A 24,653-nucleotide genomic window follows, 5' to 3' on the forward strand; every position below is an offset into this window, starting at 1 on the left:
AATAAGCAGTTTCTAAATAAGTCCACAAGTGGGCGCTTTGGCGCCTAAAAAAAGTAAAATGTTGCTAGTTTATAAAATTGTGCCTCAAATATTTCTTCTAAAATCAATCGTGGAATTTCATGGAATTTATATCCAAAGCCGTGGTATCATTTTTACTATTAAATATATTTAAATTTTGTTAATTTTACTGAAAATATTTGTTATGAACAGAAATTAGAATCATAAAAAGCGTTTGTATTATGTAGTTTGTTGTTCACGTATCAAATTTAATACAATGAAATTTTAGGAAGCTCATGCATACGATTATTCTTTGGGGTATCCATTAATATTTATATAAATTTTAACGTATCCATAATATAGGATATTCAGACAATTAGTTACTACGCAAGCGCAGTAATTAACGATCGGTAATTGTCTTTTGATCAGAGCAACAATGTTGCCATGCCATGATATGCTCATCTTCCCAATTCCCTTAGGGAGATTTAATTAATTGATTTTAGGTTGAACTCTCTCATGATAAATAGACAATCATATTAAACCATATAACGCTAAATACTTTGAACGGACTAATCTCTATCCGTCGAGTGCAAAAAATTGTTTTACTAGATATAAGATAATCATATCAAGTTAGATTTACTTACCTTATGATAATTTATTTTTAAGGCAGGTGGAATTTCGCAAACAAACACACAGCCTGGACTACTGGCTATAGAGATTTGGAATTTGGATTCAGACCGATTCCTTATACGACATAAACATCTGATAAAAAAAATATTTTTGAAAACTAAACCCCTTACGTAGGTGAAAGGGGGGTGAAAAGAATCAGTAGAAATACGTTTCTTTGGTCTTATCGGGTTCAAAATATTTTTAACTTATTTGCATTACATACTTTCATATTTTTCGAATGGGGAATAAAGGTCTGGAAAACCTTTTTTGTAATACTAATACATTAAACATAATAAAATGAATAATTTACTAATTATAATGCTTTTCATTTCCTAGTCAAGCTCTGCACAGCCTATTTTGATGTAACTCGTACAATATGAATAAGATACGCGTGATACAGTTTGGCCTAAAGTTAAATATCTACCTACTTACAGAAAGTTGTGCATATGCAATGTAACCTTAGAACCGAGCGGAATTCAACTATTACGTGCGTAAATGTGAATTGATGGTCCCCTGCCGGTTTCGGTATCTACGAGTAAATGTTATAGGTATATGCAGTTAGGTAGGTACTGAGTGGAAGAATCTGAGCGTATCTCATACCTATCATACTTACTTTCTAGAATGACTCAAATCGGGTCTGGCGTGGAGGTGTTGGCTACCGATAGCTGCCACCCAGGCTGACCTAGATTCCACGTGTACCTACCCGCCTAAGTACTATTTGACTACTATATATGTACCTATTCGATAAAAAAGAGCCTCTAAACATACTAAAATTAATTACTTAAGTATCAAGCCTACTATCATCATTATAAAATTCTCATGTCAATGTTAGTTGCTATACCCCTCACAAAGGGCTTGACCGATTTTGATGAAATTTTAAATGTATATTCGTTAGGTCTGAAAATATATTGCTATCTATTTTTCATACCCCTAAGTGGCTAAATTTATAGGGCAAAACAACATTTGCTAGGTTACCTAGTAGGTAGGTACTTAAACATATAAGTAATATCTTAATATACTTACTGTTAGATATGAGTAGGTGTCGACACACCCACACAGGCGCCACGACGCCTTGAATCTTAGACACTAAGTATTTTTGCTCTGGAATTGTTTGTTAGACTAATGGTGTCTGGACAAGCTGTTATTGTTAAGTCACTCAAAGAAAAAACAAAACAAAAGAAAATACCTGGATATCAATTACGACGTCACTGTCTTTCGCTATAATAACAGTAAACTAATACCACATTGTTATCATGGACAGCCTTTTAACGCGTAAGGTTGTTTTGGGGTTCCGTACGTCAAATGAGAAAACGGAGCTTTAATAGGATTATTAAGTTCGCATGTCTGTCATGTCCTTTACGCGTCGCGGTATCGTATACAATAATTATAGCATAGTCTTACTGTCCCTTGAAACTGTGAAAAATTCAAACTTCCAAGTTAACGTATACCTACAAGATACGGCCGTTACGGATGCAAAATAAATCTACACGACTTCCGAATAATCTAGGTATTTGGGTATTTTCCATTAACGTATAACTGTGAAAGGCAAGCAATACTGTATTTTACTACAAGTACCTATATGTAAAAAATCTGAAGTCATATATCTACTTCATCATCATCAGCATTATCAGCCGATGGACGTCCACTGCTGAACACTTGCGTGGGCTTCCAAGCACAACGGTCTCGAGCCGCCAGCATCCAGCGCGTCCCTGCAACCCGCTTGGTGTCCTAGGTCCGACTAGTGGGGGTCAACCAACATTGCGATTCCTACTTATTTGTAGTTTAATTAAATGTTTAGAAATGTCGTCTTTATAATCATACCTACAGGACCCTCGGTTGGCTAGTCCAATTCGCATTTGTCCTGTTTTTGAATCTGTTCTTACACGTGGAGCACGCGATATATATCTGCCGCCATATCAATGATAACCATGATGCACAACCTTCTAGACCTCGCTAAAATATTCAGGTAATGCGTAAAAAGTTAACAATATTTTTTTATTGTGTATATTCGGCTTCCAGCGTGGTTTGAAAGGTAATTTTATCACGTGTCCAAAAATCTGATCAATGCGTGATAGTGACAAAACAGAAAATCTTTAGATTTCGCATTATAGAGTTAAGTAGGTAACACAACAACAACAAGTAAGCAACACTGAAGGGTAGCCGAGTGGATGACCGATTTTGATGTGAATGATACCAGTTTTGTGCTACGGGTCGGTACGGGTCATATTCTCTCATTTTCAATAACTGATAATATGATATTATAGCACCTAATCAGTATTCCTGAGATCGAGAGCCGTGATAGCCCAGTGGAAATGACCTCTGCCTCCGATTCCGGAGGGTGTAGGTACGAACCGGTCCAGGGCATGCACCTCCAACTTTTCGGTTGTGTGAATTTTAAGAAATTAAATATCACGTGTCTCAAACGGTGAAGGAAAAACATCGTGAGGAAACCTGTCTACTAGAGAATTTTCTTAATTCTCTGCGTGTGTGAAGTCTGCCAATCCGCATCAGGCCAGCGTGGTGGACTATTTGGCTTAACCTCTCTCATTCTGAGGAGACTCGAGCTCAGCAGTGAGCCAAATATGGGTTGATAATGATGATCTAAGAGTTATGATTTAGGTATAAGTTGTTTTACTAAGTTATCGCACAGAACAGCACAGTATAATTTTGAGTAAGATATAAAAAAAAATGTAAAACTGTAGTACGAGAATTCTCAATCACATAAAATGAAACCAACAAAACATTTATTATTCTTTATTTTAAAGACAAATACATACAATCCAAATTCTGGTGACTCTATTTCTCTTCTTGGTGATAACACTATTTCTAAGTTTTCAACTTAATCTATTGATAAATCTTTTACATCAAAAAGCATTACGTAAATGATAGAAAAGCTTATATTTATTTGTAAATAACATAATACGAGTAGTATAGCCAGACATTTTTGTTGCCTTATCACCTCCAAGGGGAAGCTTAATTTTATTATTACCTAAACTAAAATTTAAAGAAATACTTTTAAATTTTTCTTTAAACTTTGCCAAATAAAGATTTAAACTAAGCAGGAAAGGTAATAAGCTACTTGTATACATATCCGAGTACATGCAAAAGTTACATACAATGTTGTGTACCTACTAGTCATAAGTTATCAAAATATGTGAAAGGTCACAAATATGTATCTGTAAATATCTCTTAAAAATAACGTTTGAAGTTACTAAAAGTTGAAATCCATTGTAATATGTACTTTGTCCAAACATTTTTTTTTATGCAAATAACTTGACCTAGATACATATATCTGATGATTGATAGCTGAACAGAAATAATGTTTCGATTCAAATAGGTACAGTAACAAAACCAGAGTAAGTACTTATATTTACCGATGCCAAGGTTATTCAAAATGAAACATCTGAAAATTCGTAGTATTATTATGCCAAGTTATTATTATTCCAGTTCATACTAATTTATAGACAATAAAATTAGTAATCTTATATATTTTAGAAACATTACATACATAAATAATAAATATTAGATTGTGCAATACCAGATAATATTTAATTTAAAATAAACATTTTGTAATATGTTTACTTTGTTAAAGAAAATGTATGCAGCCAAACACAAACCTTCCTTCTTTTTTGAACTCTATTTTAAAGTAATCGAACTAAATAAAAAGAAATATCACCTATTTGAATTACGTCCCTTGTAGGATATACTATTTCATTTAATATTAGTATAGTATATGAATTATATTTTAATAATAATAATAATGAAATATAAATATTTTATTTTAGTCAAGGTCATCTGCGTTTTACCTTAACCATTACTTTTTCTTTAAAAAAGTGGAAAATTTAATGTTGTATATTATAGATTCAGACAAGATTAAAAGTAGTTTTTTTCCTAATTTCTGAAGCACCTTTTCATAATAATTAATATATATTATACTACGATATTTTTATATAAATTAATTGCAAGATTGTAGTATATTTTGCTTACGTTATAAAATATATTAAATATATGATACTACATGTGTTTAATACATATTTATAATAAGTATTGGGTAAATAGGTTAGACTATATATAAACTTTAAATATTAAACTAAACTTTATTATGATGGTAGTAACAGATTGTTAGTAAATATTGTGTAACTGATAATATACAAGTAAGTAGGTATATGTGTTCATTTATTTATTATATTAATAATATTTAGCTAGATTTACATAGGTGTGGACGTCTGAAGAATAGTCTGTTCAAATAAATAAAATCTTAATATTCAAATAATTCATGAAACTTTATAATTTTGTGAACAAGACAAATTAATGGTCAACTTTATCTGTCTTTAATTTTCGAATATATATTTATTATACTTTGAATATTTCGAAATTAATATTTATTACTTGATTTAAAACTTATAATACATTATTATTAAACCTAACAATGTTAGGATAAATAAATGCAAGCAAAAAGTAATTATAATGTAGAGTAAGTAGATTGTAAAAATGTTATGTGCTATCTAAAATATAATATTAAGAAAATTGGGCGGAATAAATTTTTATTTCAGCGAGGTGGCACCTATATGTACTCGTATAGTACATATGGTATTGCAATAAAGTACATAGGTCCTATAGTAAAGTGTGAAAGTAAAGATCAGTCTAGTTCACAAAAGCTATTTATATCGAAACTTTTTCTCCTTCTCCTATAAAAAAGTTTCTAGAGGTGTCATTCGATTCGGAATCGCATGTAGATAGTTTTTGACACAATGGAAGGGCTCGCAATAATTGCAAAAGTTAAGGGGTATGGTTTTTTACTTATATCACAAAAACTATTGAAAATAACAATTGACATATTTGACATTAAGAAGAGGAAAATTGTTAACATAAACTTAATAAAAAAATATTAGGGATTATTTCTAAAACTCCAATGTTACCCAAGTTGTAAAAAAAACCTAAAATATTGTTTACATGGCGTGCGCTGCAAAAACTATTGATGTTAGAATAAAATAACGTACTACAACTTTTCCGAACACACCATTTAAAAAAAATTGTCACGGCAACATATCCCTAACTATTATAGTCATGACACAAAAATTTTTAAAAAGGGCAAATAAATAAATGATAGTATATATAAGTGAAGTAAAGCATAATATAATAAGTAAATAATATAGTAATTATTTATGCTTCAAGACAAATAATCAAAAAACGGCGAGTTTTTGGTGTTTATCTGATCATTTATATGATTAATGACATCATTTCACAAAAACCAAAAAATACATCCAACAAAACTTATGAAACTCGAATTAAATTTAGCCTCTGTAAAAACAAACTTCCCTTTTAAAAAGAGAAATGTTAATTTTTAGATATTTACGCAAACAAATAGCTATCGTTAGGCGCATTACGTTGTAGGTATTACCCAAATAAAGCTTTTTATATACTGGAATGTAAAAGGAATAGATAAGGAAAATAATTCAATTAAGAATCAAAAGGAAATATTTTGTTTTTAATTAAAATGACACGGATTGTATATCTATACTTATAATAAATCTGTAGGGAGGTCAATTCTGTACATGAAACACATTTCCAAGATAACTATCTATATAAAATTTTTGTCTGTCTGTCTGTATATAAAAATAAAAATGTCGTTATAGAAATAAAACCTACTCGACAGATTTTAACGAAACTTGGTACAATTATTCTTCATACTCCTGGGCAGGTTATAGTATACTTTTCATCACGCTATGATCAATAAGAGCAGAGCAGTGAAGGAAAATGTTGGGAAAACGGGAGAAGTTACTACATTTTTACAGTGATACTACTGTAAGAGCCGGATTAAAGAGATCTAAAGGCGGACGAAGTCGCGGGCGTCCGCTAGTTTTAAATATTAGACCTATACGTACATATTATATGTTTGGATGCACCGTCCATATTAGTAGAAGCATATATCACTTTAAAACGTGTATTTTCAATTATTTCAATATCTATATACAACAGAAAAAATCGCATTTAGGAAATTATATAATTCATTAATTTTATATTGAAAATTGCATATAGAATAAATTAAATTCACCAAAAGTATGTAATCATTTGAATAGTTCACCTAATCTATTTGTTAATATATTACATCTAAATGACATAAATCGACTCTTGGTTATATTTGGTATACATGTAAATATTTTTGAAACACGAGCAACGGCCCATCATGGGAATGACATTTGCCTTACATCTTTTTAGTTTTAGAAGCGTTTGCGATCGTAAAAAGAGAATCGACGTGCCACTTGGTTTGGGAGGCTTTTAATAATAATAATAATAATAATAGTTTATTTAAAGGTAAAAACCCAGTGTAAAACAAACAATAATATTAACAATACAAAAATAGCAAAAATAGTAATTAAAATTGACATTACACTAATTTAATTGTCTAACTAGTATAGGTACATATTCGTATGTTCTGCTACTTTCTATTAGGCTCTTGGTGCACTGAAAGCCAATGTTTATAGATTGAGCAGTCCAGACACTCAGCCAGCGTGGTGAGAATCTCATTTTTTGAGGATCGCAAACGGTACCAAAAATTTGCGATTCGCGATCGGATGATCGCGAAGAAGTCCGGTACTCTGGCCATCGCGAACATGCCCGACGCGCTGCAGTACCGCGGCAACTTCATCAGGATACGATACGCATCATTGTATTGTACCCTGATGTTGTTGATTGCGCGTCTGGTGTACTTGGTCCAAAGTTGACATGAGTAGAAGCATAGACAGTATGCTCTAAACAATGTCACTTTGACCTGTTCGCTGCACTTTGCAAACCGACGTGCGAGCATGTTGCATCTGACAGACAGAGCACGTCGCTCCCTCTCTATATCTTCATTGTCATTGAGATCCTCAGTCACAACGTGTCCGAGATATCTGAACCGCTCAACCCTTTCAAGTAAATTTCCTTCAAGGAACACCCCAGGGATCCTCTCTGGACCTCTGCCTGCACGGAACACCATCGTAACTGTTTTCTTGACGTTATATTTTAAGCCATGATCTAAGGCGTAACGTTCGCAGATTGCAACTAGTTTACGAAGTCCACTGATTGAGGGACTGAGAAGAACCATATCGTCCGCATAGCTAAAATTATTCATGCAGGTGGGCCCGATTTTATGTAAATCGGAGGAAATTATGTAAATTTATGTATTTAGTAGAAGGTTTACATACTCCGGGACACACTTTAGAAATAGTATCATCAAAAGGGATGTTACAAGTGTTTCAACATTATTCTATTTTTATTAACATCGAGATATTAAAATTTTTCTTATCAATTTAAATTACACCTACTATAAAATTGTTTATTACTAGTAAGTAAAACAGCACAATATGAAAATGGCCAAAGAAGGTTTCAATTTAAATTATATTTTCAACGAACCATTATAATTATTATCATTGTATGAATTTTCGTCGGTCCCAAGTTAATAAGTGGTACACCCACAAATGTAAATTGTTTTACGAACTTTCATAAACAATTACTATTTATAATTCTAATTTAGAATAATTAGGTACTTGTAATTTAATTACAATACAGGTATGTATTAAATAATATTAACACCTATAATAAAGCTAAACATAATGTAAACGAAATATATTTAGGTACATTCCAAGATCTGCAGTTTAATTTTTATAATAATATTTTATAAAATTTGAGAGAACTTATATTTCATTTTGTGATATATTTTTTTTATTTGCTCGGCCTAGAAAGCACATTTGCTTTAATTTCGTGTTATGTACAATACAATCGGCCCAAGCTTTTTAAAAAAAAACGAGAATTCTTGTATCACTTCCTTACGTTAATGATATGAAATATATTTATTATACCTACAGAGAGCTAATAAGATAATCAATAAGAGAGAGAGAGATAATATAATCAGAAGATTTGGGCCGGAATATGCTTTTATTGAACAATTTCTCTCCTGTACTAATAAATTTTTATAGATTACACAATGTTTTTTATACTTTCAAATGTAAGGGAAAGTACTGTCTGTATTCATCTGGATATAATTTCGATGCTTTCGTTGTTTCCTATTTTTGCATCTTGTACGATTAATTCGCTTGTTGTCAGTTTTGCAAGATTTAAAATTCTGATAAAAATAGGAAAAATAAGTTATCCATGACACCAAATCTTTAATTTTAATTAAGATGTAAAATTAAATTGTAAGTCTGTCTGACTGTCCCTTAAATTTATTATTGAGTATATAGAATAAAAATAAAAGTGTTTATATTTTAATTACAAAACAATGTTCATTAATAAGTCAACAAAATGTGGTCAATACTTAGGCCGCATTCCGATGTTGCATCATTTCTAACTTTATGGTCACAAAAATTCTCTAAATGAAAAGACTTTCCTCATCAATATCAATATTATTATTTACTTGCGAAAATGGAAGTTTCCCAAACATTTACACAAATATTTCTTACATTCATAGTATTCGAAGTATCCACGAATATATTATATACATTGTTAGGGTTTGCAAAATATATTTTAGAAAAAATACATATATATTATACATATATACCTATACAACTACATTACATAAAACATCAACATTTTTTAAACTCTAAACATCTAATAAATAATGCTAAACATACAGGATGTTTTATAAATCACATATAAAAATTACATTTTCTTTGTTATTTTACCAAATCTTCCAGTATTTTGCAGTATCAACACCTGTGTAAACTTTGATGCAAAATCATGTAAAAATTTCCACCAAATTCTAACGATTGAGTAGCTTTTTAATCACAAAATTTTGTAAATTACCACATAAAACATCCTGTATACATATAACATCAATAGACAAATCGTTCAATAGACAATAAGCTTAAGATTAATTGACACTTAGACACCAATAAACATCAATATAACATTTAACATTCAAAGTTATCAAGTCTCGTGTAGTGAAGAATTGTTGCTTCGACAGATACTAAGTAATCATATTGATTCGTATGTTTGTGTACTCGTAGTATAGTTAGTGTAAGTAATAATTAATTATTATAAACTAAAAACAAAACGAACATTTATTATATATTTGCACTTAATCTCTCAGGTAAACATTTCGTAATTTGTATTTGGCATTCAACTCCTTCGAAGTATAATTTGTAACAAATCCATTCACAAAGAACAAGGATAGCAAACCTTATGGCAATAATGTAACTATGGTCAATATAGAATAGTCTATGATATTATAATAATATGTAGTTTGTCTAATGAAAGTAGAGACTGAAATCGCACGCCAAATTAAAAAAAACTACACTACTTGATAGATAGATACTTGATAGACACAGAGCAGATCGGTAAAATAAAGTAAGAATAAAATATTCAACTATAAGCCGTTATAGAAAGTTAGAAAGTATCTGACAGTGGGCATTGAGTTACTATTACGCACAGATTAAAGAATAATAGGTGGATAGAGCGCACGGAACACGACGGTGTCGTAGCCGCTCCAAATACAAAATTCAAAAACGAATACAGTACGACACGAAGCGTCGCATCAGTAATTTTCAATATCTTTCAAGAAAAATGGCGTCTTATGTTTTTAAATATTTTAAAACTTTTTCACTAAAAAAACTATAGAAATATGCAAGGGTTTTTTTTATTGGTAATTATTGATTATTACATTACTCGTAATTTACGTATTTGTTGTTAATGTTAAATTTTGAAATACAGATTATGAAAAGTTTGTATATGCGGATGTCAAGCACCGGTTTCACCGGCTTTACTACGCTGCTTGTAAAGACTCATTCTGGATCATCTTTATTCTGTGCTATTACGTATGAATGAAACTGGAAATATCAGGAAAATATCGCCACATGTTAGCTATCCCCGTTTTATAATATTTGTATTTTTGCTAGAATCATATTATGTTGATTCTTGATGGAATGTTTACAAGAAAAAAATGGTCTTCTGATTTTCAAGAATGAAATCTGTAAAAGCGTTGATTGGAGATATCATTTGCAGTGTCATTTGACCCACTGCGGGCCAGGCCAGGTTTGGTCCGAAGACCACAGCCAAATTGCTTACTGTCATTTTATTGATGCAACTCCTGTCTTGAACCTGTTGAGAAATTTACAATATACATATAACAAATAAAAAAATAGGAGCTGTGATATCCCAGTGGATATGACATCGCCTCCGACTCCGGAGGGTGTGGGTTCGAATCCGGCCCGGAGCATGCACCTCTTACTTTTCAGTTGTGTGCGTTTTAAGAAATTAAATATCACGTGTCTCAAACGGTGAAGGAAAACATCGTGAGGAAACCTGCATACCAGAGAATTTTCTTAATTCTCTGCGTGTATGAAGTCTGCTAATCCGCATTGGGCGAGCGTAGTGGACTATTGGCCTAACCCCTCTCATTCTGAGAGGCTCGAGCTCAGCAGTGTGCCGAATATGGGTTGATAATGATGATGATGATATAACAAATGAATCATTTGGTGATATTATTTTTATTGGGCTATACTTATATTAATAAAAATATATACAAAGAGGTAAAAAATATGAGTTTGTGAGGCTGTAGGGTCTAATATCTGGAGCTATACTAAACCGATTTTAAAAGTTCTTTTACCAATAGAAAACCACTTTATTTGTTAGTGTCATAGGCTATATTTTAGCCATGTAATCCGAAGGGAAGAGGAACTACAGGATGGAACCGCACAGCGCGGCGTCTGCAAATTTTATCATCATCATCATCATATCAGCCGATGGACGTCCACTGTAGGACATAGGCCTTTTGTAGGGACTTCCAACATCACGACACTGAGCCACCTGCATCCAGCGAATCCCTGCGACTCGCTTGATGTCGTCAGTCCACCTGGTGGGGGGTCGACCAACACTGCGCTTTCTAGTGCGGGGTCTCCATTCCAGCACCTTGGGACACCAACGTCCATCTGCTTTTCGTATTGTGCCCCGCCCATTGCTACCTCAGCTTCGCGACTCGTTGAGCTATGTACCGACTTTGGTTCAGAAATGAGAGCCGCAGATGATATATGTAAATATTTAAAACATTTTTATTATGTTTAAAAATATACCTACCTTGTGAAGGAATTTAAAGATGTATTTCAGCAATTTATAATTGTCAAGTGGCAATCTCTCTAAGATAAGTAACTTGACCTTTTGAAACTTATCAGAGTGCGGCCAGCCTGCAATAAAGTTATACTTATAAGACATTTTATATGACCATAACCAAGACAAATTTATCTGGATTTACCTATAAACAATTTTTTTATCTGACTATACCTATATATCTATAGACATGAAAGATTTGTAGTCAATCAAGCAAAAACCACTAAAATCACTGGTGAGATACAACTGCGTAACCCTAAACAGCGCAAGTGCTTGGCGTGACTTACACTTGGCAGGTATTTATTTATTTTTAAACATTATTTTACTAAACTAGCGGACGCCCGCGACTTCGTCCGCCCTTAGACCGCTTTAATCCAGCCCTTACAGTAGTATCGCTGTAAAAATGGAGTAACTTCTCCCGTTTTTCCCAACATTTCCCTTTTACTGTTCTGCTCCTTCAGGTCAATTCTGTACATGAAATATATTTCCAAAATAACTATCTGGGGGTGATTAGAGATCGATACTGATGCCAAAAATGCAATCAGTAAAATTTCTTTATGTTCGTTATAGAAACAAAAACTACTCGACGGATTTTAACGAAACTTGATACAATTATTCTTCGTACTGCTGGGCAGGTTATAGTATACTTTTCATCACACTATGATCAATAGGAGCAGAGCAGTGAAGGGAAATGTTGGGAAAACGAGAGAAGTTACTCCATTTTTACAGCGATACTACTATGAGGGCTGGATTAAAGTGGTAAAACTACTAGAACAATTTCAAAAAATTTTTCACCGATAGAAAACTACATTATCAGGGTGTAACATAGACTATATTTAATCCCCGTATTGTCACGGCAGTGGAAACTACGTAACTACGAGGTTCTGATAGTATATGAATAAAAGTAGCTTTCGAAACTTACTCTGAAACTTTAATATGTCTTCGAACAGTTCGAAGGTCAGCAGGGGTTCCTCCAAGTCCCTGAGGAAGGTCTTCATGAGCACGGCGGCATTGTGCGGGTCGTTCCTGAACGATATCGGCTCGCCTCTGTTGCAAGCGCGCTGCAACTCCTTGATCACCGTAATGTTGGCAGACCTCCGGAATATCCCCTCAGTTTCCAATGCTGCCAATGACAACAATGAGTTTTAGTAAAGGAGAAACCTAATTTCCATACAAACTCGGGCCCAAATTATACAAATCATACAGAGCTAAAAATTGGCCATAAATTGGGACAATTAAGGCGAACTCATGAGAATAATATTCAAAGAAATCTTTATTTGCCTAATCAGTTGAATTACTTGTTATTATAATTAAATGAGCCGTGATAGTCCGATGGATACAATCATGTAGAAAATTTCACTTAAAAACTGACCAATTTAGCTTTGACAGTTTTAAAATTATTGGTAAAGAAATTATACCTAAAGGCCTTTAAATATAGTCCAATATTCAATAGTCCTAAAATCAGAGCAAATTCAACCTTAAGTATTGAGTTTAAGGTTGAATTTGTAAATGCGACTACTTGAATTGAGTGCCAAGAAGTTGTAATTGGCACTCATTGAGTGGGGACGTTTTTTGGTCGCTGATTGTGCATCCACTTTGTAATAGGTGATCGACGTGAATGAATGATGAAAATGTGTTTCTCAAACTTACCTTCAGGCTGTGACAGGTAATCGACACACAGCCTGACCACAGGCGGCACAGAGTCGATCATGTTGACATTGTTCGCTTTGATGAATTGCAGCGAGACACCAAACTGTTGTGTGGCCGGCGGCGAAAGACTCTCCGGCGGCGTCGCAACATTCTTGTCATCGTTATCCTCCGGCGGGGTGACTGATAGTGCCGCCATCTTTTTGGCTAATTGAGCAGCTTTCGGGTTTTTAGACAACAGCAATTTGTCGTACCTAAACAAAGAGAGCCGTGATAATCCAGTGGATATGACCTCTGCCTCCGATTCCGGCGCATGCACCTCCAACTTTTCAGTTATGTGCATTTTAAGAAACTAAATATCACGTGACTCAAACGGTGAAGGGAAACCATCGTGAGAAAACCTGCATACCTCAGAATTTGCTTAATAATCTGCGGTGTGAAGTCTGCCAATCCGCATTGGTCCAGTGTGGTGTACTATTGACCTAACCCCTCTCATTCTGAGAGGAGACTCAAACCAGACTCAAGCAGTGAGCCGAATATGGGTTCATAATGATGATGAAACAAAGAGAGAGATCATCAATATGTGTCAATGTTCATATAATCACACTTTACGACGGCGAAAGTTTCGTGTGTTTATGTTTGTTACTCCTACACGCTACTACTAAACTGATTTGGCCGAAATTTGAAACAGATATAAAATATAACCTGGATGCACACTTAGGATACTTTTCATCCCGAAAAATCCATGGTTTTATTGGTTTCATGGTCAACTCCAGACTATTTTATCTTATATTTTGTTTTAGTGATGTGATAATTTAAAGCTATTTATCAGAATAGTATTTATTTTTAATTTCTTAATCATGGCAGCCCTTTACCACATAAACTTGAAATTAATATATTATCTTGGGAGTTTTCGTAAAATACATTCAAGTTGAATGTCAGTCTCTAAATGCTACCATCTTCTCAGCTATTGCTATCTTAGTATCCGCATTTGACTTCCTGACGAATTGAGTCTGCTGGTTTAGTATCATCACCTACTTTCCCTTATCCCACTTAAGTGGGGTCGGAAAATATGTCAATCTTTTCCATTCGTCTCTATTACTGGTCAACTCCTCATCCACTCCCTTTACACACATGTCCTCTTTCACACCCTCCAGCCATCTCTTCTTTGTCCTTCCTCTCCTCTTATGTCCTTCCACTTGCACATTCAACATTTTTCTAGTAATATGACTTTCCTTCCTACGCAATACATACCTAGCTAACCTTCCACTACTCAATTTATCTGTTACTGGCGCACTTTTAGACTTCCTCTTATATAGTTTAGTATAAAATCTCTTATATATTAAAGTCAAATCTAAATCCATAACATACTCACTCTAGAACTTCACCAGGAATGCACAGTTTATCAAGATCCAAATGCTGCTGTAGTTCGTGTAAGTAATTAACGTACATTACTTTCTTTCCGAACTTTACACTTATGGCTGGCCTGAGCATCTGCCATACAATCCGAATCAAGTTAGTTGGGTGCACCAAGTAAAGTGCCTTAAGATTCTTTTTATATTTCCTGTCAAAAGCTTTATAAGCTTTCCACAGCCACGACAGAGAAGGTTTGTTTTTGCTCGTTAGCCCATAGTGTAAATAGACAACACTGTAGTCTTGCTCTACATATTTATCAAGAGTAAATGTTAGGTATCTGCAACAATTAAATTATTTACATATTAACATATATAACAACTATTTGTTTTTGAAGAAGAAAGAAAAGAAGTCGACGTATTAAATAAATAACTAATGGATGGGTCACTCCGTCAATAAATATCGAAAACTGCTAGACGTGCAAAGATGAAACTTGGCAGGGCGGTGGTTAATAGTTAGTAAATGTCCGCTAAGAACGGAATCTGCGACAGGGTCGGATTAGGGAGGTCTAAGGGCAGAGCAAGTCGCGGCAACTTATTTTCTTTTCCGCTTTCCAGTTTATCGTCGTGTCCAGGGTCCATAAGATATATTGGCTGCAATATACATGTCAGTAAAAAGAATAATATTTACCTCAACAATCTATCCGGATGCACATCTTTACTAGAGGGCATATGACAAGCCGATATTATGATTATGCGACGGCCAACTTGATCATCGCCCACAACTTCGACAAAGCCCGTCTCTGCAAGTTCGGCGAAACAGTCGTAATCCAGCGACGAATCAGCGATCTAGGACAATAATACTGTTATATAGATTTTGTATCTGGTAATTCACTTGATTGTGCTGAATTATAACTTACATTACAACTGGACGGGCCTTTACAATGAGACTGCATTTCATCTGCAATCCTATTGCATACATATAAGTGTTTGGTTGCAGTAGATATATATTTATATAAAATCGAAAGTTCTAGACGGAAAGATGATTAATCGAATTCTAACTTACATAATTATTATGCCTCAGACCTTTTCGGAGGTCGAGACGAAACCGAAATGTATGTTTTTATCAATAATTTTGGGTTTATAGTTCTGAGAAAAGATATAGATGTATTTTCGTTCATATAGGACGCTTCTATTAGAAAATCAATATTTTAAATATCTCTTGTTTTGCAAGGTCGAGTCAAATCTTTCCCTAATAAGAAACATCTACATCATATTTAGTACATACTGTACGTTTGTATCAATCTGTGATATTAATAATGTATTTTTTAATATTTCAAGTTCCTAATCCTAAATTTTTAGACCACCACCGCCATTAACAGTATTTGTAAACAAGTGATCTGTTTGTTGTTACAAAACATTGAAAAGATAAACGTAAAGAACAATGAAAAAAAAGCGCGGCAATTTTTATCTACTTACCAGAATCGACTAATAAATTATATAAATCACAGTATTACTTAATATATTACTTATTTTATTAGTGTTAACCCGACCGACAAGGACCTGCATCTATAAAGGTAGGCACCTAAATGCGTTTTGACAGGGCTCGAGACCTAGATTGCAATATTGATTACCGGTCCACCGATAGCAAGTGATGACGTAGGTTCCCATTTTTAATGCGCCGATTTCAAATATCACAATTAAATATTAAAACTACAGCTTATGCTTCAAATTGAACTATTATCCAAGAATAGATGTGAAAATTATGGTATTACCTTGACATTTATAATGAAATTATTACGCTAACTATAAATGAAAGGTCAACGAATTGATTTTACTAGATACGTTAATTTTGATATTGAGACAGCGAAAGCTGGCAAATACTAATGGCTGAGTTTATTTAGGTATGCCTTTTCTTTATCTTTTCATTAAATATACTACACAAATGCGAAAATTATGTATTAATGTTTAATTTTGTTCATATATTTAAATATATAATATATATATTTAATACTTCAAAAATCACATTACATTTCGTATTTTTTCATTTTTATGCACATTTTTTTACAACTGTAACTTTAAAAATTAAGGGCTGTCCATACAAACTTTCAACCTGTATTTCACCCCTTCTATTCTTATTTTAGGGACAAAAGTAGCCTATGTTCTACGCCAGAAACTCATTTACCATCATACCAAAATTCATTTTAATTGGTTCAGCCAAAGAAAACCGTGAAAAGGTAACAGACAGACAGACTTACTTTCGCGTTTATAATATTAGTAAATATTTAACAACATGGTGTCTCCTACAGGCGATGGTAGTTTTTAACATAAGGTGGGTCAACTGATTCTTCCTTTTACAGTTTTTCAGTTACCATCAAATAGCTGAGCCCTAGTTTTAACCTTGGTATTTTAGGTAAAAAAAATTAAATTTGTTTATGAGCTGTATATTTTTATAGGACATTCCACTGGTATTTTTAGAAGTTGTAACTAATCTTTCAGTTCTTTTATTTTGGCCAGTCTTTATGCCTAAAATAAAATTTTTATATAGGTATAAAATATCAATCGCGTAATAAGTGGCTAAGCTATTATATTAATTATCAACTTTATTACTTCACTATATTTTTTCCAGTTACAATAAAATACAAAAGAGTTCTAAGCCATACTAATTCCTAAATTAATCTTGAAAGAAAGGTAAATAAAGAACACATTATTTTGGGTCTATTTAAATATAAACTCTTTTACCTCACGTAATACATTTTTTGGTACTGGTAATATAGGTTACAGAAAGCGAATTTATGTTTGTGAATTTGACTAAATTATATATTAGTTATAATCATGCCTTCAGGTTATACATATCATGTAGATAGATATGTATAAGGAATTATGAGGACATCCGTTAACAAACAACCAAAAGTTGTCGTGAGATAAAAGAACTATATTTAAAAGATTTTTTAATATTTTTTCATCACTACATGAGTATTTATTTGAGGTAACATAATTAAAATTACAAATGCAAATTACAAATGCAAATTACATTTAAACAGTGCATACTTTCTATTCGTTCACACATATAATAAGTGCTACAGTACAATTTTCATGTTATTTTTTTTTATGGGGTAGACGGTAAGAACCTATATGCTCTATTCTTCAATCAGTATTCAGGTTGTTTCCGAAGGTCGTCTTAAAGAGCATTCGCACATAAATGTTTACATCGTTACCATCAAAACTATAGCCATATATTGAAAGCCGAACGCAAGGTGTAGGTTTCTTCTTCAAAGGGATAGATTAGACCCACTACTGTTACTCCAATATGAATTGATAGAATGATAGCACCCCATTATATATAATGAACTTGTTTTTTTCTTCTAGATAGCATAATAAGCAGAAGCAAATCAAATATTTTTAATCATTCTACTGAATGAAATTCCCGCTCAATTTGGAAAAGGGATGTTAAAGAACTCCATCAATGGAGTCCACGGTATGGCAGTCACAAGAGCCATGAGCGTTACTAAGAACGGTAACTCCACTTCCGTAAGGTCATAGAACTGAAAAATAAAAAATCTTTTATTAATTAATACAATACAAACAAATAGTCAATAAACAATGAACATTTAAATATGATTTAAGAAACTACTACAGAAGTGCAAATTGAGACACTTAAATACTCACTTAAGCGGCGTGCTGTAGAAGGATTGCCCATGCTTTTTTCATAATGGATATAAAAGTACATCAATAAGAAACATGAGGACGACGAAAACATCTTCATGACATGCGTCGCAAAAAAAAAATGAAACGCAACAAAATACACGGAGATTTTAATCCAAGATGTTTATAAGCCATTCTTGCGCTTGGTCCTATCTAAAGATGCTCTTTCGCCAGGAGTTATAACTGCCTAACGATCGTACGGATGAAAGATCGCGTGTTGCCGTCGCGTCCAATGCGAGTGTAGAGTTGTTGACACAATATTAATTTAATATGAACAATATTAATTTCGTGTAGTAAATGAAATAAGGGTCTGAAATATATCGATATTAATTAATAAAAGTTAAGAATTTCTTACAAAACTTAATTTAAAAATTATGTATCTATTAAAATTTTCCAACGACAAAAATGCTGTTGCCCATTTTGTGAATTCACAATGTTATTTGATGTACTAAACGTCAAACTAAATTGTTAATTAATGTTTTTGTCAAACGCTCCGTTTGTAAAGGATTTGTTAACGTGACGTCATGAAACAGTTGAAATAAGCCACCATAATAACCGACAGGCGAAAGGTATTGGCAAAAAAATATTTAAAAATTAAAATTATACATTTTTTTTTCAATCTAGCAGAACGATAAAGAACAATTTAAGACCACTTAAAAAAAGTGTTAACTAGCCTATTGATCTTACGTTGCGTATGAAGAATTCTGTAATTATTTATCATAATAATTACCGACCTATTTAATTGTCCCACTAACACGCGAGAAATATAGACAAAATTTCGTCCAATGGCGTCACAATTGTCCCAGTCCTATCTCTTTCGTACCAACGCAATGAGATAGCGGTATTGCCGATTGCGCCGCCATTAGTTGAATTTCTGTTCACGAGATTATCTCTTTGATCGCATGTTAGCGCTACAGGGGCCTAGGCCTTCTTTCTTATAGGAGAGGGGATTTGGGGCTTACACCCACAACTTCCCACTTACTAAGAATTTTTTGAGAGAAAGTAAAGCAAATTTCATCGACCACTCGAACCTTAGGACAATGAAAACTAGAAATTGTGAAGGTTACCCAGCAGTTAATTTAGCTAGAATGAGGAGTTTCTGACATAAAAGAGGTCGATCAAATTAAACCTGGAAATGGCCATTGTTGAAGACTACTTGAAAAAATAGTTAAACAATGGATTATTTTATTACAACTACGTGTATATCAATTATAAATTGAAGCAGAGTAAAAAAAGATAATTATTTTAAAACGACTATAAAATCCTTCTCTTTATTTTTTCAAACTGTTCTTGGGGTTGTAGCCCTTTTAAGCGTTAACTCACACACATTCATGTGATAAACAGTCAACTATTACGTCATTCAAATATCTTTTTAATGTATGCATCATTTTTTTTATTCTTTACAAGTTAGCCCTTAACTACAATCTCACCTGATGGCAAGTGATGACGCAATCTAAGATGAAAGCGGGCTAACTTGTTAAGCGTAGAATGAAAATCCACGCCCATTTCAGATCTACACGACATCGTACCGGAACGCTAAATCGCTTGGAGGTACGTCTTTGCCTTAAGGGGTGTGGATTTTCATCCTCCTCCTAACAAGTTGGTCCACTTAATTCTTATTTGACTTACCATCTGGTGAGATTGTAGTCATAGGCGAGTTTTAAAGAATAAAAAAAAACATAGACATATAACTGAGAAGCTCCTCCTTTTTATTGAAGTCGGTTAAAAAGGTGAATCTGGCTTTCGCAGGCTCTCATTCTATATGTATTACTGGTGCAGTAAGGCATATGTCAATGCTTTCAAAAACAAACACATCACTAAATATGCAAGATTTGTAGGTATATTCCCCATGGTCCCTTAGCAATAGCCAATGAGAAGTTTCCTATTAATAGATTGCTATCACTGGAGTGTCCAGACGATTTTTTTTAACATTTTTCTATACACTATTAAAAATACATTTCCAAAGTTTATATAAAGATTCATTGACTGGCTGCGGATTATGGTTTTACCATTTTTTAGTCTAATAGCACTCCACTATATTTTGAAATTGGTTAAAATGTCACTAAATATGGGTGTGATTGTTTTTTCAGCTGGCTTATTCACTATTTTGGTCTTTATTATTAAGCTATTAAAATAAACATCAAATCAATTGACAAAATGTCATTTACCTACTGTGTGATATTCATCAGTAAGCATAGGATGACATTTTACATAGAATTACAATTTTAATTTTTTTTACAAGTCAACGTCATAGCATATGTCAAAGATGAGCCTCAAAGATAGTGATTAAGCCTGCTGTCTCGCTTAAACCTCAATAGCTCAACGCTTACAGCGGTCGGACCCATCACGGAGGGGTGATGGTTCGATCCCCGCCCTTTTGATCTATTGTCGTACCCACTCCTAATACAGTCTTTTCCGACTAGTTGGAGGAGAAGAGGAATATTGGTCATATTTAAAAGATATGCCAAATATCCTTTAAAAAAAACGGTAAGATCAATTCGAATTTCATTTTAGTTTGCTTCGTTTGCTAAAATACTAGTGGTACCATCGATCTCCTATTAAAAATTGGATGCACAATCAGCGATCAAAAAACGTCTCCACTCAATGAGTGCCAAACACAATTCAAATCTTGGCACTCAATTTAAGTAGTTGCATATGCAAATTCAACCTTAAACTCAATCATTAAGGTTGAATTTGCTCCGAATTTGGGATTTAATTTAATATTGTACTATATTTGAAGGCCTTTAGGTATAATTTTCTTTACCAATAATTCTAAAACTGCCAAAGCAAAATCGGCCAGTTTTTAAGTGACATTTTCTACATGATTGTGCATCCTTTTATTATGAGAGGTCTATGGGTTTTAACGAAATAAATATATATATTTGTAAATATATTATAAGTGATATGTAGTCCATCAGGTCAACTAGTTACTTATATCAAGCTGTGACATTGATGAGTATGATGACAATATGAAATATAACAAAAGATAAGCTAAAAGCTAGTTCACAAAAAAAAATACTTCTTTATACCTCAGCATACACTTCTGGAGCTCCAGCAAGTGCATCCTCAAAGTTCTCTTCAATAGTGCCATCACTGACTGATCGTTTAAAAGCTTCTTCAGCATCAGCCGGAAAATCTGGAAAGACAAAAGAAATAAGAATTTAATTAATTTTCAACTTCTTTAATCTGTTTTTTTTTCGTTTTAATTAATTTTAAGTGTTTCTCATTTATTTACATATACACTACCAGCAGATCCCCACGACTTCGTCCGTGTGAAAATTGAAGTACACTTTGACCCCCTCGCCCCTTCTGTTTATATTTTCGTAAGTTTTATATATAACTAGCGGACGCCCGCAACTTTGTCCGCGTGAAACTCAATGTAAACTATCAACTACCCCTATCTTATCCCTACCCTACCCCTGCCCCTACCCTATCCCTACCTTATCCCTACCCTACCCCTACCCTAAGACGATTCGAAAGTACCACGAAACGTTTCTTAACCTTACGCACCCCCGCCTTGGTGACGCCCACTTCGCAACGGGCCGTGCAGCAGAAATTGTAATATTTTAATTTTGCCATTACTTCAAAACCAAACGTCCAATTTTAATAATTATCAAATATTATCTACATAAAGTGTACTTAGTGATTAAATTTTATTTTGATAAGGATTAATAGCATGAATAAAATAAATACGTTTAAATTTAGTCAAACAAAATTAAAAAAATTAAAAAAAAAGATGGTTGTTGTGCCTTACTCAACATAGATAGTGTGTCACGGGTTTTTTGTAGATATTTATACGATCTACAATTAATTAGAATGTATTATGGTTCTATATTTTATAGTTTAGGCAGCATACGCAAAATAAGTAACTTTTCTAGTTGTTTTTTTACACCTTGTGTCCAAAAAACCCAATTATCTTACGGAACCCAATTTTTTTCCAAAATAAAATTTAGCCGATGTTACTTGTGGATAATGTAGCTTTCGAAGGGTGAAAGAAATTTTAAAATTGGTTCATTAGTTTTTGAGCCTATTCATTACAAACAAACATACGAACAAATTTTTCCTCTTTATAATATTAGTATAGATATGCTGCGCGCTGATGCTGCGCGGTTTCATCCGCGTGTTTTCCGTTCCCGTAGGATTTTGAGTACATCGACCTCCCCCTCCCTTGGTTAAAACTCCTAAACTATGGTTATACAAACTTTCGCGTTTTTAATTTGAAGATTCTCTTGGTATGTTTGTTACTCTTTAAGCTGCTACTACTGAAGCACTTTGGTTCAAATTTAGAATGGAAATAGAATTTACTCTGGATTAATACATTTTTATCCCTAAAATTTCTTGGGCTCCCGCGGATTTTGTGAATAGCTGAATTCCACACAGAAGAAGTCGCAGGCGTCCGCTAGTATTATATAAGGGTATAACAAGTAACACATTTATAGAAACTTAAAATATTCCTATGAAAACATGTGAAATATTGTAAGAGTCACTGTCATGATAATGGTCGGTCATGTAGTAAACTAAATAACAATTGCTTCCTAGTATTCATCATCATCATTATCAACCCATATTCGGCTCACTGCTGAACTAGAGTCTCCTCTCAGAATGAGAGGGGTTAGGCCAATAGTATAAATAAAACACGCTGGCCTAACGCAGATTGGCAGACTTCACACACACAGAGAATTGAGGAAATTCTCTGGTTTTCTTAAAATACACACAACTGAAAAGTTGCATGCCCCGGACCGGATACGAATGCACGCCCTCCGTTATCGGAGGCAGAGGTCCTATTCACTGGGCTATTCCTAGTATTAAAATGTTTGAAATAATAAATAATATTTTTTAGAGATTCAGTAATTTTATTACTATTTTTGCCTGCATCTGTTTTTATATATTATTTCACTTTTAAATAAATGACAATATTTTATATGAAACTGTCACATATAACTTACAAACTTTTCCTCAGTAATTAATCTATGGAATAAATTGTCTGAAGATGTGATAATTGCAAAGTCACTTAAATGTGTTCAAGACCTGTTTGAATAAATATATTAAACAACCAGAAGCCCATTGACATAGGCACATCAGGCATTTAATAACATATATCTTTAATAAATTGCATACATAATAAGTGGGTTTTGTATCTGGTTCGGATGCACTACATGCACTTCCAACTTTTCAGTTGTGTGCATTTTAATAAATTAAATATCACGTGTCTCGAATGGTGAAGGAAAACATTGTAAAGAACATTCTGCCAGAGAATTTTCTTAATTCTCTGCGTGTGCGAAGTCTACCAATTGGGCCAGTGTGGTGGACTATTGGCATAACCCCTCATTCTGAGAGGTGACTCAAACTCAGCAGTGAGCCGAATATGGGTTGATAACTATAATATACTATATACATAATAAATCAATAATTGTTGGTTTTACATACAACATATTTTATTCAGTGGTCTGACACTGTATATATGCATGTGCATCTATTAGTTGATAAGTCATTGTAACACATGCCGCATTCAGTAAGCTCTAATCTTTGTTTTATTAAAACTAGTCGAGTATTCTACGTAACAAACATGTAATTTAAAAACTACCCGCATTTTTTAGCAATTATTTATTTAGATTTTTTGTTAAGTCTAATTAGTATGTACACACGTGAATTACCTTAGTGAGTTAATTGTATTTCTCATACAAGCGAATTTAATGTAATTCTTTTGAAAAAATAAAGATCTTAAACCAGAATAACAAACTTACGAAGATAGGCAGAAGGAGCCATTAATTCAGAGTCGTCGAACTCCAACCTCGGTTCGTAGTCATGGTATTCAGAGAGGCTTGTGTTTGCATCTTCTGCCTCTGTGGAACTTGCGTGGAGAACTATGATAAAGAAACAAACAAAAAACACTTAACAAATAAGTACATAGAGTTTCATTTAATCAATCGATTGATTTACATACCTTGAAAAGCCCTAATAGGACTTGGTTTCGGTTGATATTCTGATTCCATGCCATCCATTTTCAATAAATAGGCGCAGGCTTTCCTTTTTCCAGGTAGTAATTTATCACAGTTTACTATTTGTGATGTGTGAACTGTGAAGGAAATTGAAGGAAATCCTACGGATGTCAAAAATAATCAAAGATCCTTTTAAAATTTTACACCCACAGACTTTTGCACATGAATGACAGAAAATAAAGTCACAGATTCTACAGACTTA

The 24,653-nt window shown here is 33.4% G+C and overlaps 1 protein-coding gene across 1 annotated transcript; it reads right to left on the reverse strand.

Annotated features, from left to right (window-relative positions):
• Window positions 1-3,406: 3,406 nt before the first annotated feature.
• LOC112046293 (rho GTPase-activating protein 8) lies at window positions 3,407-24,627 on the reverse strand. The gene is made up of 9 exons (XM_024082892.2): window positions 24,397-24,627; window positions 24,197-24,316; window positions 21,482-21,588; window positions 15,439-15,596; window positions 14,771-15,088; window positions 13,399-13,649; window positions 12,671-12,871; window positions 11,719-11,825; window positions 3,407-10,743 (listed from the first exon to the last, which is right to left on the reverse strand). Exons 1-9 carry the CDS (start codon window positions 24,452-24,454, stop codon window positions 10,573-10,575), a joined length of 1,491 nt encoding a protein of 496 aa, XP_023938660.1. The 5' UTR covers window positions 24,455-24,627; the 3' UTR covers window positions 3,407-10,572.
• Between the last annotated feature and the right edge of the window lie 26 nt (window positions 24,628-24,653).

This window comes from Bicyclus anynana, chromosome Z, assembly GCF_947172395.1.
Source record: "Bicyclus anynana chromosome Z, ilBicAnyn1.1, whole genome shotgun sequence".
NCBI lineage: Eukaryota > Metazoa > Arthropoda > Insecta > Lepidoptera > Nymphalidae > Bicyclus > Bicyclus anynana.

Excerpts from the sequence above, each read along its gene's own strand:
- LOC112046293 (XM_024082892.2), bottom strand. The coding sequence starts at position 24,454 with ATGGATGGCATGGAATCAGAATATCAACCGAAACCAAGTCCTATTAGG. Across the intron at positions 15,597-21,481 it reads CTCCAGAAGTGTATGCTGAG|ATCGCTGATTCGTCGCTGGA; the intron begins GTATAAAGAAGT and ends TTATTGTCCTAG. Across the intron at positions 15,089-15,438 it reads CATCCGGATAGATTGTTGAG|ATACCTAACATTTACTCTTG; the intron begins GTAAATATTATT and ends TAATTGTTGCAG.